We start from the raw sequence: 16,945 nt of genomic DNA, 5'->3' as shown, positions 1-16,945 counted from the left end.
CTTGTGCACACTGGGTTATGATTTCAGAATTTAAAATTAGATTTGTTACTTGTTATGTATGTTCATTGTATGTTAAATGTTGCAGTGCAGTATATTGCTGTTGTTATTGCTTGGTGATTCCGGATCATTTAATTTTGCAGGTGTTATTCGGACGGCAGGCCTTATGGATCGTGAGGCTGTGCCACACTATTGGCTGACAGTTTATGCAAAAGATCTGGGCACTGTACCACTGGTATCCTGGACTGAGGTCTACATTGAAGTTTTGGATATCAATGACAATCCCCCTGAGCTGTCCCAGCCTGTCTACTTTGGCTCAATACAAGAAAATTTGCCAAAGGACAAATCTGTGCTGAAAGTATCTGCCACAGACATGGACAAGTCCTCTGAGGGGAAGCTTGTTTTCCAGATCCTTGATTCTCAACGCATATATTTCACCATAGACACAAAAACAGGTAAACTTTATGCTTCAAATGGCCTGTCAGAAAGTTGTTCATCAGTTTTGACGTTGGTGATTCATATCATGCGATAATGCAACATTTGATGGATCGATTAAACATGTCTAGGCACACGTTTTACATAAAGGTGGTATGCCTTGTGAATAGGACCTCTAATTACTGTGAATACTGTGATCAGTGTGTCATTTTGTGTCAAGGGTGAGGATAGTTGTTTAGCAGGCCCACAGAGTCACACAATCACAAAAAACAACACATCTGACCCTTTTGCAGCAGCTTAACCTAGCCTTTGAACAGTAACTATGAAAATTAGAACCGCATTAACCAGCGTTGCAAGCTTGCACTTGTCTTGACTAAGTCTAGTCTTTTTGTTGTTTCATCTGCCGCACCCTGAGCTAATAGACTAGGATTGCAAAGAAGACAGGGGGTTGGGTTGTATTATATGAAGGATCTATCACACTGAAATGCTTACTTGTAGATGTTTTATACCAGTCATTTTTTTTTTTTAGATGAGCTCTCATTTCCATTGTTAAAGGGCTAATGGGTTTGGCTGGAAGTTTGAGGTGAAAACTTCTTTTAGTATGAAGTTATGAACCATTACTCTTAAAAGAGACAGAGCTCCTTAAATATTGCATGCGTGTACTGTATAGTGCAGGAGGATCAAGGAGAATGCTAAATTAATATAAAAGTGTAATATAATCTGTGCTACATCTCAAGACTGCAAGAAATACCCCTTCAGTGCGGTTTTGCCTCTTTCTCCCAGGGCTAAAGGGACTAGAGTTCTCAAGAGTTTTTGTCAGGACAGGACGGCTTGAGATGACTAATCACTAGAATGAATACTGACTAAGCTAACAGCCTCAACAGCTTAACACCACAAAACCGTAGAATTTATTAGATATGAACCATTTCTAGTGTGAATAAGTAAGTAAGACACATAATTCTTGGGTGGGTTGGGAACAGAGTTTACATTATCAAATGCCAAATGCTCTAGGGGAGATTAAGACACGAGAATAGAGACAAAAAGGGTTGCTTTGTAATATTTTGAATGCTAACAGCACTATAAACGTTTTTAAATCCATGCATTTGTCCATTGTCCCATGCACGATAGGGCAGACTTTCCACAGGTGGGCATTAATGCCAAAACCACACTTTCAGGATCACCTGCCTAAATACAGGCTGTCATAAAAGCCCAGCAGGGATTGTTTTGAGTGCTACACAGGTTGATAGATGCTGTGTGTCCCTGCCAGGTCTCTTCCACTGAAATGACACTCTCAAGTGTTTATTGCAGTGGTGGTAAACCACTGTCACTAGTGCATTTTGTCCACTCTTAGCCTGAAGTTAGCTGTTGAGGCATGAAGCGCACTTAACCAAGCCCCTATAACACTCAGTTGTAAAAAGTGTTGTGTCTGAGAACCTCTTGTACTAATTCACAATACTGCTTTTTGCACTTCTCAACCGCATTGGTTCTTAAGCCGTGGCTCATTTTCTGTCAGTTTCTTGGCAACTGGAAAGTCTGGTCTTTTAGTACGATTGCTAAGTCCTCATTGATGCGGATGTGAAAAATTACCGTTGTTCCCACGGCTTGTATACCACAGGTTGACCTAATATAAACTGTGGAACAAAACAAATAAAGCTTGAAAAACAAACCTGTGAGAAGAAGGGAGAGTAAAATGGGCAGCCTGGGGTGAACGAACAGGTGTGCCATCCATCTGAGGCCGGTGGCATTGATCAGCCTGTCTGTTCTTCCTCTGTGTGTTTGTTTAGGTGTGATCAGCACCCTTGCTGCTCTGGACCGGGAACAAAAAGCAGAGCATATCATTGAGGTTGGTTCACTTGCTCCTTTCTGTTTGCTAGGTCACGAACCTCAGGCCTGAGCCTTTCTCTGGCTGATTGCTGAGAACATGTTGCTGTTTGTATCTAGTTTGTGCATCCCATGTCATTTCAAACTGTTATTTTTTTCTGTGTAATTTTGAAAAACCTTCAGGTATGTCTTTGCCATATAACAATTCATAGTGTCACTGAGCTAAAAAAAACACACACAAAAAAAAAAACACTATGTGATTGACTTATTTCAAGTCTTCTGAAGCCATGCAAAAGCTTTGAGTTTGTAAAATTATTCACTCATAATGATCTCCACTAAAGTGCTGTTAACTTGAGATCCAATGTGACCAAATCACTGAGTCGTTGTTGAATCAGTGAACCAGATCCATCCAATTTGAAAAAGAATCAGTTCTTTCCGACAAACTGGTTGATCTGGTTCACAAATCAAACATGAATGATTTGAATCATGGTTAATTTGATACAGCACTGTTTTACTATGGAAAAGACATTCATGAAGATTATTCAGAGTTTGTCCTATAAAACATAACAGTATTCAATTTTGGATGAAGTACATGATGCATATAGGCGGACAGTACAATAGTTAATAATTTGAGGGGTGACTTTGAATAAACAAATAACTTTTTCTTACACTATATTCTGTGGTCATTCTAAAAAAGATATTTCTGCCATGGAGGTTACAAATGTTTGCTCTGGAGAGCTTCCCTCAGAAAACATTCTTAGGCCGATACAAATCAGATAAACAAAAAGCACAATGGTGCTGTGGATGCAATGAATGCTGACACTATATATTCTCAATATTTAGACTGTTGTATTGTGCTTCATTAAATATCCTAGTTTTTAGTATTAACTTAAAGTTTAAGTCAAATTGAATTAAGCTAACCTAATAGCCAGTTTTGTGATTGATTCCTTTTTCATACACTTACCTAAATGTACCTCTCCCCTTGTTTTTGATTTTAGTAAGGAGCAATAAAACACTTTTAATTTCACAATGCATGCAACAAAGAGTTAAATGCACAGTGAAACTGTTGTTTATTTAAAAGACAAATTATTAAAAAGAAAAGTTCTGTCATGAAACAAATGACACAGACTGATAGGTCCTTTTCGTTCTCAACAGCTAAAATACTTGAAGCTTATACTTATAGCATTTGCAGCGCACTTTAAGAAACCCTCCATCTTCACCAGCTCCACCTGTATGCTATTTGTGCAGCAGTAGTATGTCTTACTTGTTCACAGCAGCGTGTTGTGTATGTATTGACAAGTCAGTAGCCTACTCAGCTAGGGATGGGACGATTACCGGTTTCACGATAAACCACGATGCAATGTAGCTACTGACGGTTAGTATTATCGTTTAAAATTGAATTATCATTAAAACCGTGTTTGATTATCGTGATTTTAATTAACTCACTGTAGCCTAAATAAATCCTGTCCAGCCAGCAACAGTCTGACGCAGGCTATATGGGGAGGCTGCAGACCTGGAGCCGGTAGATATAGGACCCAAACAGTTTTACGCCCCTGGCAGTTTTACGCCCCTGTTGTTCCTGATGCGTCCAGTAGGGAGATATACTGCGAAATAACATCATTAAATCGACGCTAACTCATTAATAACCCGTTCATAGACTTAACAATTTTGTGTTTTTTGTTCATTTAAATATAAACGCTACAGTGTAGATCTGCACGGATTAAAATAGAAAAATAGATGCAGATATTCAGTCGGTGTTAACTCTCTTCACTCAGCCTACAGAAGACTTTTGTTTTTGTGAATTGAAAAATTAAAAATACACATAGTTGGATCAACTACGTGTTATGACAAGTAATGATATGACCTACTGCAGTTATAGGCCTACACCGTATGTTTTTATATGGAGACTAAGTGAAATATGTTGTTGTGAATTTATATAAAGTTACATTTAGATATTAACCATATTTAGACCATTAGACATACAGTACCGTGTAATCATATGGATCCTCGATTTGCTGTACTATTCTCTATTGGTCGTCATACAGCTACGTCATACAGCTACAAAACAGTGTCCTACATACGTGGTAAGATAAATTTAAGCCAGATCGTCCTGAACTTTTTGGTAAATTCTGGGCAAGTTTCATCTGCATAAAGACAGAACCACCCAATGTCAAAACCTTTAAACTCAAAGGTTTCTAAAACAAATAATATCATTGAGTCTGTTGTAAAGAACCTTTCATTTTTTATTGACAAAATGTAATATTGTATTGATTTGTGTAGCCTAATTCAATCTCTTCTGATGTCCGTATACCCCCCTTGTTTTTTTTTTGTCTGATTTTGTCTGATTTTGTTTTTACAAAATAAATAAATAAATAAATAAAAAAAAAGATTAAAACATACCTCAATTCGTGTCGCTGTACAGTCTCCCCCTACTGGACGCATCAGGAACAACAGGGGCGTAAAACTGTCAGGGGCGTAAAACTGTTTGGGTCCTATATCTACCGGCTCCAGGTCTGCAGCCTCCCCATACTCACGCAGGCGCTGCGCGCAATGTTTTTTTTTTTTTTTTTTTGTGAAGGAGTGGCGGTAGACCGTGTTCGGGTAGATATTTCAGCCTTTTAAGAGGACCAAATCTGAGGTGTGGTTATATTTTTGCTTTTACAAAAGTCCTGAGGGAAACTTAGTCGAGGATGGTCACCCTGTCTGCAGAACAACAAGTCGCTGCAATAGAAACACTTCAGATCTGCCGAGTTGTCTTGTGTGACCATCACCCACTGTTGTAACATATAGCGAACCGCAAGGCTAATGACTTCAATACCAAATCTACGTCTGGGAAATAATTGGGCACGAAATGTTATTTTGAGTTTAAATATTTTATCTCACTCGCTTGAAATAAACGTGAAGCTTCCGCGAAGAAAAGTTCGCAGCAGTGTCTTTGAGCCAAAGACGAACAAGTGCAAACAAGACTATTATTAAGAGTGCCATTTATGGGATAATAATGTATAGATACATTGTACACCTATTACACCGATTCTTCTTTTTTTTCTTTTTTTTTACCACATAATTACGGGGACATATTGAATTGAGATTAATGTTTTAAATCCTACCCGTTTATAAATCCATTTTGTACAGCGTAACGTTACAAAACAATCGTCCAGACAAGATGATCACAACAATATTATCAATCTCTGTAAACAATAAATCAACTCTGATTTCATTTTCAATACAATCAAAAACGGAGACGCAAGACGGCAAGTTGTAACGTTACTTGAATAAAACGAGAGCGCGCGCTTATAATAGGCCTACGTTGCTATGACGGCGGTCATTATAAGAAAGAAAATGCCACAGAATAGACTCTTGCTTAAAAAAGTGCACAGAGCTGCTTGTTTTATTTGTTGTTTGTTGATTTTCAAATATACAACTTGTTAAAATGTTTTCAGTGTGAGCATCAGTTCTTTTTGAACACTTTCATCTCGTTTTAACAAAACCGGGATAAATTTGATAATCACGATAATTTTGGTCACTATAATCGTGATATTAAATTTTCATACCGTCCCATCCCTATACTCAGCTGATCTATTCCACCAAGACCAATCATATCTACATTGTCATATCCATAACCATGCCTAACACTCTGAGAGTTGACACATGGTTTTGATGTGTACACATGATGTTAAAGATGTTTTCCACACCTGCCGTTGTTTAGGTCATGGTATCAGATGAAGGGGATCCTCCATTAAGCTCCACTGCCACCGTAATCATCGAAGTCTTGGATGAGAACGATAATAGTCCTCAGTTCAGTGAAAAGCTTTTCCAGATAAAACTACCTGAACAGCAGAGCATGGAGGAGTCTCAGGACATCTACAGGATGGTGGCCCGTGATGACGATGTGGGGCCCAATGGCATGATCACGTACAGCCTGGAAGACAGCAGTGACGATCGTTTTGATATCCATCCCGGGACCGGGGTGGTGACAGCTAAAGGAGTTTTTGTTCGGGGCAACTACAGTATTCTGACGGTATGGATGCAATCTAGGGCTGTGAACTTTAACAGTGTGATTCACAATATTTAGTTTCAATTCAGAAGTGACTTTTGCAAATTCAGTGCAATTTGTGGTAACACTTTATTTTAAGGGGACATAGTTACATGTTACTAGATGTAATTACTATAGTAATGACAGTAAACCATGCATAATTACAAGTAACTAACCCTAAATTAAACCCTAACCCTAATCGTAACTCTATAGTAAGTACATAGTTAATGAATTTTCCTTAGTACTTATTTGAGTAAGTAATTTAATTTGGTATAACAGTCTACTTTTTTTTTTTTATTAGTAGTTGATGTTTATTTTGAACATGTAAAAACAAAAACAAAAATATATATACATATACATATATATACACATACATATATATATATATACACATACACATTTATAAAACAAAAAAAAAATATATATAGACATGCATACATATACAAACTTAAAATCAAAATAGCAGCTAAATAAGGTCATGTACTTCTCATCACAATCTTCCAAAATTATTGTAAGTAATTCAAATTAGAAGTTCCCATGTTCAAAAAGGAGCAGGAAGAAGTTCATAACAAACTTTTCAAGTCCTACCCCCTTTCTCTATGTCTATCCTTTAGTTACATACAAAACAATTTGTTTCTTCTTTAGTTCTTTTATACATACATCTTTTCATACATCATATATCTACCTACAGTACACATAAACCCATGCATTCACATAAATACAGATGTATAGATACAAACATACACCCGCATTTAAATGTTTTCCCCTTTTCTTTTCTACTTTCATTTCCGTATATCTTATTCATTTCCCTCTATCTATAGCAGATCAAATAATAACACCTCCATACTAAACTTAATTTGTAGACCAATGAACCAATATACAATACTTTCACCTCGAGTCTACAAACATAAACAAAATAGTTGCCCAACAAATATTACATGATATATTCCAGTAAATCTAGTTATAAATTACAATAAAAGGGGGTAAAATTCACTTTTTCACCTTTTGTTTTCTCCTTCACTATCATAGATACAAGCAACAGACCAAGGCAACCCTCCAAGAATGTCTAAGGCCCGTCTGCATGTTCAATGGCTGCCCCAACCTGAGTCCAGCTCTGAGGTTCTGGCTTTTGATGAGCCGCCCTTCAACTATGTCGTGATGGAGACGGATCCAGTCTCTGACATGGTGGGAATCATCCGAACAGAGATCTCGAAGAGCCTGCACTTTTTTGATATAACCGGTAAGCAAGGCTCTATCATTTACCACACCATTGCTCTTTACAGTAAATTAACATAAACAAGATTCTCGGTCAATACGGTAAGCATAAATCTAACTACTTTTAGTGATGTTTATGTTTAAAACAAAGAGTGGAAAAATGTGATTTTACAGTAGAGTAGGCCCATTCCTGTTTTATAAAATAGCAATGCAAAAAGAAAGAAAAACAGCTGTCATGGGCACATGGTACAGTACAGCATGTAGGGGGTCGGGTGTCACTGTGATGCTGTAGCTTCCCTCTCTGTGATAAGATCTGTGCCAGGAGGCAGATCTTAGCAGTGACACATTTCTTCAGATGACAAGCCAGAGCGCCAGAGGAGCTGCCATCAGTCTCTCTGTGCCTGTGCAAGCAGCACATATTCGCCTGCAGTTAAGGGCTGAACCTGACCTTCACTCTACTCCCCACATTCTTACCTTCAGCCCTGCAGACTCACTCCGAGAGAAATGAGCTTCAGTGGAAATTAATCAGAAGCATTTGTAGTAGGGAGGGAAAATGAATCAAGGAAGAAAGTTCACCTGTGGATTCAGAACTTGTTTTATCTCAGCATGGTTCTACTTAACATGATATAATGACAGCGAGGCCTGCATTCATTTAAATGCGTTATCTTACTCTTAGATACGAACACATTATATTTTAACCAGATAACTGTGGTCAATTTGATGAAAAAGACTCTGTACATACTGTACTGTTCAGATCTCTTATATGTTGCTCTGAATTTGTCATGCATAATGTTGTGATGATTATTAATGTTAGGTCTTATACATGCTTTAATGTCATTCACTTTGTGCTTTGATTGATAAGTTTTAATGTAATTCTGTACCTTTGGAGATTTCTAAATTAAGCCAGACAAAGTCCGAAATTCGCCTCCGAAATTTTCGCGCGTTAAAAATAAATACAACCTCACGTTATGTCAATCACGCTTTACACACTGCCTCCGAAACTTTCGTCCGTCATAAAATTAGATTTTATGCATTTTTCGCATCCGTACCAAGCATTTGAATGGTGTTTTGACAATTCAGAGCCACCGAATGACGGATACGAAAAAACGCATGCGAAAATTTTGGACTCGCAAAATAAAGTCGTACAAAACCTTTCTTTTTAGCAAACTTTGTGTACACAAACAATGTTGTCAATGCTCGAGTTCATGTGTAGGGGCCCTGGTAATACTTCAAGCACAGTTTCATGTTGTTTCGAGCCTTCTTAGTGTTTTAAAAATAGCAATTTTGATGCTCTCATTGCCCCTTGCACTCCCATTCAAAAGGCATTTTGACCGAAATGGAAAATACGGTCAAACTTAAAAGTGGAGTTTCCATTCTAATTATGCTTTTACACAAATGTTTGACTCGGGTAAATTAACAAAAATAGCCTGGGTTCAATTTTGGCGAGAGTTATCCTTTAACTTTACACCCAACCCTAACTTTTTATCATTTAGTTTGAAGGCATTGTTTCACTGTAGCAGCCTTTTCAGCCCTTGAGAAGCCAATTGTGTATTGATTTAGAAGAAAAAAGAGAAAAGAAAGCAACAACACATCTTGTTTTTCTTCAGAATTTATCTCAAAGTCTGCATCAAGGGCAAAATTAGAGATGGTTGACCTTCAGCAAAGATGACGATATATCCATTTTAAGATTGCTTTGTAACATTTAGAAATAAACATAGTGAAGAGCCACTTAAAATGAATGTTGTATTAAAATGGGACCAGATAGCCTTCAATAGGTGGAATGCTTAATAAACACTATTATTACTACTGTTTAAGCAGGCACGTATTTGCCCCCACTGAGTAAGACGTCTGGCCTTTTTTATACGTGTCGTGTGCCAAATGTTTTCCCTTAAACAATAGTACTGATGTCATGAACAGTGTCTCAGGAGTGGCCTCTTGATGTGGCCTTGTTTTCTGTCATTATTGTACCTGGATGGGCATAACAACAAAGACTCATGTGGGTGCTAGAGACAGCAACTGTGTAATTGGCACCCATACTTTCAAATGTGAAATCTACAGTATGCTTGTACTTTTCATCAAGGCTTTTTAGTTGTTGTTGTTGGTGTTGTTAGTCATGTAATTATTCTGGTAATGCGACTTGTTGAGGATTGTATGTGGATTACACTTCACCTGAATCTTACTGTCATAACACTTCATGTTACTCACTCAGCCCTGATGAACCCATGCGGGTTCACCCACAAAGGTTCACTCAGAGGTGTCGACGGTAAACCATCAGATGTGTGAAACAGTATGTTATTCTGGCCCAGTGTTTTTTCTAACACAGCCGATTTTATATTGGACACTGAGTGGTGACCCGAAACAGAAATAAAATAGTAAAGTAGTATTGTAAAGTAAACAACATTTCGGTAACACTTTACAATAAGGGTGCACTAATAAGCATTAATTCATGCTTAACTAATGCACAGATAATACTGAATTAATGCATTACTAATGATTATCTAAGCTATTCATTAATGATTGCCTAATTAGCAACTAATGAAGAGTCTGTCTGGTTAATATATTAGTTCATATATGAATTGTTATTAATTAAATATGTAAGTGTGTATTAATTCCATAATACCTTATTTTATTAACTAATAGTGTTAATTAATTTGTTAATTACCACAATGAGCCAAAGCCTTATATTTCAACTTCCAGATAATACAGGTAAACTAATATGCATTAATACATTATTAATTGCAGCATTAGTAGTGTGTCAATTACTACAATGTTTTTGGAAACCAGTGTTTAATAAACAGCTTTTATAAACTTAAAAGTTATTAATAAAAATTATTAATTAATCATTAGCTAACAATCATTATGTTGTGACTTTACTTGTTGAGGCACATCATTATTAACTCATCATCTTGTAATTGTAGTAATTGACACACTACTAATGTTGTAATTAATAATGTATTAATGCATATTAGGCTCATTGTGGTAATTAACAAATTAATGAACACTATTAGTTAATAAAATAAGTGATTATGGAATTAATCCACAATTACATATATTTAATTAATAACAATTCATATATGAACTAATATATTAACCAGACAGACTCTTCATTAGTTGCTAATGAGGCAATCAGTAATTAATAGCTTAGATAATCATTAGTAATACAATAATTCAGTATCATCTGTGCATTAGTTAAGCATGAATTAATGCTTATTAGTGCACCCTTATCGTAAAGTGTTACCACATTTCTCTTAAAATCAAACTTTAAAACGCATTAATCTTAATATTATTATAATATTGAATTGATATTGATCTTAGCAGTCAGTAATGTACTCTATGGCTCAAACCATATTTGTAAACCTAAATAAAGGCAACCAGAAGCGACATGTTTACAGAAATTCAATGTACTGAATACACCCAAAACCTATTTAATTTGGAGGCAAAGCAATGAAAAGACCCACAAGCAAAGATTGTAATAAGTCATTATTGTCATGGGTTATTGTAATTATGGAATATTGAAATGCATTAGTTTTAAATACCGTAATATTAATATAACATTATATTCAAACATTAACTATTTAATCGACCAGTTGGTGAAGTAACAGATGATTATGCACCAAAATACTAGATTGATTGGATGCAAGCTCTTTGAAGAATAAAATACATAGGAAGGCTTCACAAGGCTTTTATTTTGCTATCCTATGTACATTTGTGTGGTTGGTTGATAACAAACCTCTGACCCATGTTGAGAACCACTGATCTAACCACTAGCTAATATTTTGTCTTAGGTGGTGATGAAGAGCAGGACTTCTACATTGAGAAGAACACAGGGAGCATTGTGAAAGCTAGACGTCTGGATGCTGGCAGAAAATCTCATTACAACTTAACAGTCAGAGTCACAGATGGATTTCAGGCCATAACCACTCAAGTATGAGCACACATGCCAAATCTATCACACATTGAGCGCATAGTCAATAAATTCATAGAATGCACCTCTGCATATAGAATGCGAAATGAAAGATTTACCATTGTTATTAGGTCTGCATTTTTATGTGTCTCACTTTAAGCCAATTGACAGCTGAGAGTTTGGTGGTTTCTCTTACTTCTCTTAGGCCTACATTCGAGTAGTGGATATAAATGAGCATCGACCCATGTTCTTGAAGAGCCTCTATGAAGTAAGAGTGCCAGAGGACACATCTCCATGGAAGGAGATCCTTCACATTAGTGCTCATGATGCAGATGCCAACAGTGGGCTCTTTTACACCATCCACAGCAGCCTCAACCCGGACAGCCTCAAGTACTTTCACCTGGACCAAAGAAGTGGCGTGCTTGTCATTAAAGAGGAGCTAGACTATGAGACCATCTCCACTCATACTCTGATTGTGATGGTAAAGTGACACTTGACTTGATTCAACTAGACTCTCATCTCAAGGTCTTATGTAAATAGTAATAATGACAAGAGCAATCTGTTACAATTTCAGACAAGCCAGACAAAAATTATACTTTGATTAAATGGGCATCAAATCATTTTGTTATTTGTCCAGTTAAATCATCTTGAATAATTATCTTGAGTCCCAGGCATAATGAGATAGAAAGGGTCAGAGCACAGGGGAAAACCATAAATCCACATTCCCGAGAAATTCCTGACTAAAAGGGTCATCAGTGGTTAAAAGTTATCTACCTAACTCTTGTACCCCACACACATTGACCCATGTACTTTATCTTTCCAGGTACGAGATGACAAGATCCCAATAAAAAAGAACTTTGCGAAGGTTGTTGTGCATGTAGAAGACTGTAATGACCACATCCCATCTTTTCTGAATACTCATTATGAGGGCACCATAAGTAATCTGGCACTCACTGGTATTGAAGTGCTAAGAGTCAAAGCCCTGGATAAGGATACAGGGAGCAATGCAGAGATTGTTTATTCCTTTCACACTGGTAAGACATTAGCCTGGAGCACTATATTGCCTTTGCTTTTTAACTAACTTTTCTTTAGCATTCATGCAAGTACATATATGAATGAATGGATGAAATAAATCTTGCCTTTATACTACATTTTAAGGTTGCATTTATAAATTCTCTTGGATGCCAATTAAAAAATTATAATCACATTTAATCTGTTTTTGACATTCAACAAAATATTCTTAAAGTAAATAATCTCCTTTTTTTTGTCCAGGTGGGAATGTGGATGGTGTCTTTGAAATCGACAAGGAGATGGGAAGCATTCGTGTATTTGATGCATTAGACAGAGTTCCGCAGGAGCAGTATCACCTCACAGTAAAAGCCACAGATCAGGGCTTTCCCCAGCGCAGTGCCCTCTGCCCCGTTACCATCACTGTAAAGCTGTCTGAATTCACACCACCCAGGTTCTCCTCCGAAGAATACATCAGTGAGATAAGTGAGGCCATGCCTCCTGGCTCCCCTGTGCTATCTGTCTCCGCCAGCTGCCCGTCCTCAGTGCTGTACAGGATCAATCAAGGCGACCCCAATGGGACATTCCACATCAACATCAACTCTGGACTCATATCTGTCCAAAGTACACTCGATTTTGAGCAGCACCCCTCCTACCGTCTGCAAATAAGAGCTACAAATTCAGCGGGAGTCTCATCTGATGCTGTAATTTACATTTATGTGGTAGATGAAAATGACAACGCCCCCGTTTTCCATCAGGACACATATTATGGGCAGATTAGTGAGTCTGCGCCCATTAATAGCATGGTGACTGGTGAGAACAACACACCGTTAGTGATCAAGGCGTCAGATGCGGACAAAGACACAAATGCTCTTCTGGTCTTCCAAATCCTTGAGCCTGCAGCACAGAAAGTGTTTAAAATAGATCCGAGTATGGGTACCATCTTCTTAAAGACTGCAGTTGACTTTGAGACAACACCTGAATTTTTCTTCAGCGTTCAGGTGTGGGATTCCGGCGAGCCATCGCTAAGTTCTTCCAAGCCATGCAGAGTAAATATTCGTGTCCTGGACTTCAATGATTGTCCTCCAAAATTTGCTTTACCTGTCTATAAAACTGCCCTCACCTCACCAGTTTTTGAAGACATGAAAGTGATCCAAGTGACAGCTCATGATGCAGATTCAACAGTCACCTACATGATTTCAGAGAGTAGTAATAAAAATGCATTTAAAATAGACCAGTCCACTGGAATAATCTCAGTGAATGATTCATCTGAACTACAGTCCCATAATGAGTTAAAGATCACTGCCTCTGATGGTTTATATAAAGACACTACCCTAGTACAATGCAATATCACCAATTCAGCAAAGACTAGTCTGAAGTTCGAGGAGAGGATGCATGTAGCCTATGTACCTGAGAACTCTGCGTCTGTGAAAATTTTAGCCATTCTGAGAGCAACAGGTAGCTACCTGAACGAGCCCTTGCAGTACACCGTTTTGAACCCACATGGGAAATTTGCAGTGGTTCCATCATCTGGAGTCCTGCAGACCACCGGAGTTTCGTTTGACAGAGAGGAACGGGATGAGTACGATGTTTCCGTGGAGGTCCGAGATATGAGGCATCCACCACGTGTGGATGTAACTCGTGTTAAGGTCTATATAGATGATATCAATGACAATGCTCCGAAAATATCAAATTTGCCTCATTCGTTGATAATATCGGAGGAAACTGAACCAGGGGATGTTCTCTTCCAAGTGCTAGCAACCGACGATGACTTCGGTGAGAATGGATCTATAATATTTTTACTGGAGGATGATTTCAAGCTCTTCAGAATCGACTCTAATCTTGGGGATGTGTCATTACAGAAACCTTTAGACTTTGAGTCTATGAATAATTATGTGCTCACTGTACTGGTATCAGATGATGGTGAGCCGAGTCTTTCAGCCGCTGGGACACTCTACGTCCAAGTGCAAAATCGTTCTCATCCAATATTTCAAAGCCTGTACTACCCTTTGAAATTACCAGAGAATATTACTCCTTTTACAACGATCCTGCATGTGCAAGCAAGAAACCCAGAAGGATATGGCCTTATCTACAATCTAGAGGAAGACAACGCCTCCAGGCTTTTCAACATCGATTTCAAAACAGGGGTCTTAAGTGTCACCGATTTCCTAGACTTTGAGACTCAAACAAAGCATATTTTGACTGTTCATGCCACAGATTCGGTGACTGGTACCTTTAGCGAAGCCAAAGTAGAGATCGATGTGGAAGATATAAACGACAATGCCCCTGTCTTTCAGAATCTGTCTTATATTACAGATGTGTCTGAGGGCCTTCCAATAGGCACATCTGTTTTACAGGTCTCAGCTGTTGACAGAGATTCAGACAGGAATTCAGAGGTAACTTACCAATTGATTGACAAAAGTGCTTTTTTTGATATTGACCCACTAACTGGGATTTTGGTGACATTGCAAGTATTGGACTATGAAACCATGCAGCAGTTTACGCTGAAAGTTAAAGCCACAGATAAAGGTTCACCACCGCTCAGTGGTGAGGCTCACATCATTGTGAACGTCATAGATGTCAATGACAACCCTCCAGATTTTAGTGAGCCATCTTATCGGGCCTCTCTTGATGAAATGGCCACTTGTGGCCACATCGTTATTAAAGTTCAGGCTTCAGACCCTGATAGTAAGGATGACCTCCAATATAAGATCCTGTCTGGCAACGAGGGGAGATATTTCTCTATTAATGAATCATCTGGACTTATCTCATTCTCTAATTTGTGCAAGAGAAACCTGGATCCATTTTATAACCTCACCGTTGCAGTTTCCGATGGTGTGTTTCAGAAGACTGCCCCTGTTAACATTGACATGACAAACGGCAACAAGCACAGCCCCTATTTTAACCAGAACATTTACGAGGCAGATCTGGCAGAGAACGCAGAAGTGGGAACTCGTGTGATCCGTCTGGCTGCTATTGACCCGGATGATGGGCCATACGGCAGTGTAGACTACACCATAATTAACAAGCTTGCTGATGAGAAGTTCTCCATCGATGAAGATGGTCAAATTGTGACTTCTCAGTCATTGGACAGAGAAAATCCATCGCAAAGAGTGATTGCGATTAAGGTCATGGCTAAGGATGGTGGAGGAAGAGTGGGATTTTGCACAGTAAAGATCATTCTAACAGATGAGAATGATAACATCCCTCAATTTAAAGCCTCAGAGTATCAGGTTTCCATTCAGTCAACAGTAAACAAAGGCTCACCAGTGATACAGATAATGGCTTATGATGCAGATGAAGGTAAAAATGCTGATGTCACTTACACAGTAGAAGAAGCGAAGGAGGTTACTGAAGATATTATTGAGATCAACCCTTTTACCGGAGTGGTCAGCGTCAAAGAGAGTCTGGTTGGTTTGGAGAATAAGATTTTCACCTTCAAAGTTAAGGCTCGAGATGGGGGCATTCCTTTTTACAACTCCTCTGTGCCAGTACAGGTCAAGGTGGTCCCACCGGAGGTCATTCTGCCCCGGTTTACCGAGCCATTGTACTCTTTCTCTGCATCTGAGGACCTCCCTATCGGATATGAGATAGGCACAGTCAAGGCGGATGCTGATATGCCACTGATATACAGCTTGGTGGATGGTAACACTATAGACAGCAACAAAGAACATGCTTTTGCTGTCGACAAAGATAGCGGTACAGTTGTAGTGCAGAAGAACATTGACCATGAAAAAACCAAGATATACAAGATTGATGTGATCGCTCAAGGAAATCACAACGGTACCGATGTAGCATCTCTTGTGTCTGTTCAGATAGAGGTTCAAGATGTTAATGACAATCAGCCTTTGTTTGAGGCCGACCCCTATAAGGCCTTCCTGACTGAGAATTTGCCCCCCGGCACCACGGTCATTCAAGTGACAGCTAATGATGCAGACACAAACGTCAACGGAGAAGTCTCATATACAATCGAGCCGGAGTCAGATGATATTGGCGACATGTTTACAATTGATTCCCAAACTGGCTGGATTACTGCCTTAAAAGAGGCCGATTCCGAGACCAAACAGCTTCATAGATTCTATGTGGTGGCCACTGATCATGGCGACACTGTCAAACTGACCTCTTCAGTTCTAGTTGAGGTGACTATCACCGATGAAAATGATAACCCACCTCTGTTTACAGAGGAACTGTACCAAGGGTCCATCCTAGAGAACAGCAGGCCTGGAGAAACCATTGTGACTCTGACAACTGCTGATAAAGATGTGTCTGCAGATAATAGACAGATTGTATGTTATATAACAGGTACGCAAAGTAACTGGTTAAATTATTATTGTCTATTAATATAATGTTAATATAACACTATTAATATAACAAAACTGAAAACTCTAATAGTTATTCTGTGCTGTCTGTCTTTACAATTCAGCTTTTACATTTTACTTCAACTTTGACTGTTGTAAAAACATTTTGGCATGGGCAAAATTATGTAGGCCTATGTTGGTTTTAAACATGTACTGTTGCTGTTTTCATCTCTG

The 16,945-nt window shown here is 38.4% G+C and overlaps 2 protein-coding genes across 3 annotated transcripts in view; one reads left to right on the top strand and one right to left on the bottom strand.

Annotated features, from left to right (window-relative positions):
- Positions 1-5,499, bottom strand: part of ccdc69 (coiled-coil domain containing 69) — a 54,262-nt gene extending 48,763 nt beyond the window's left edge. Inside the window, exons 1-2 of one of the 2 annotated variants that reach the window (XM_079629957.1) lie at positions 5,361-5,499; positions 2,100-2,239 (exon numbers count right to left, since the gene is read on the bottom strand). In XM_079629957.1, coding sequence (XP_079486083.1) covers positions 2,100-2,177 — 78 coding nt within the window. In that variant the 5' untranslated portion in view covers positions 2,178-2,239; positions 5,361-5,499. Of the gene's footprint in view, positions 1-2,099; positions 2,246-5,360 lie in introns of those variants that run through there. The other variant, XM_079629958.1, reaches the window with a different exon arrangement.
- Positions 1-16,945, top strand: part of fat2 (FAT atypical cadherin 2) — a 51,823-nt gene that overhangs the window by 7,204 nt on the left and 27,674 nt on the right. The window contains exons 3-10 of the mRNA XM_079629952.1: positions 141-452; positions 2,217-2,275; positions 5,960-6,271; positions 7,316-7,526; positions 11,287-11,426; positions 11,611-11,886; positions 12,229-12,439; positions 12,678-16,715. Coding sequence (XP_079486078.1) covers positions 141-452; positions 2,217-2,275; positions 5,960-6,271; positions 7,316-7,526; positions 11,287-11,426; positions 11,611-11,886; positions 12,229-12,439; positions 12,678-16,715 — 5,559 coding nt within the window. The remainder of the gene's footprint in view (positions 1-140; positions 453-2,216; positions 2,276-5,959; positions 6,272-7,315; positions 7,527-11,286; positions 11,427-11,610; positions 11,887-12,228; positions 12,440-12,677; positions 16,716-16,945) is intronic.

The sequence above is a fragment of the Phoxinus phoxinus genome (genome assembly GCF_949152265.1).
Source record: "Phoxinus phoxinus genome assembly, chromosome: 12".
Classification (NCBI taxonomy): domain Eukaryota; kingdom Metazoa; phylum Chordata; class Actinopteri; order Cypriniformes; family Leuciscidae; genus Phoxinus; species Phoxinus phoxinus.
Note: the sequence above shows the minus strand (reverse complement) of the source record. Positions and strands in the feature narration are given on the sequence as shown.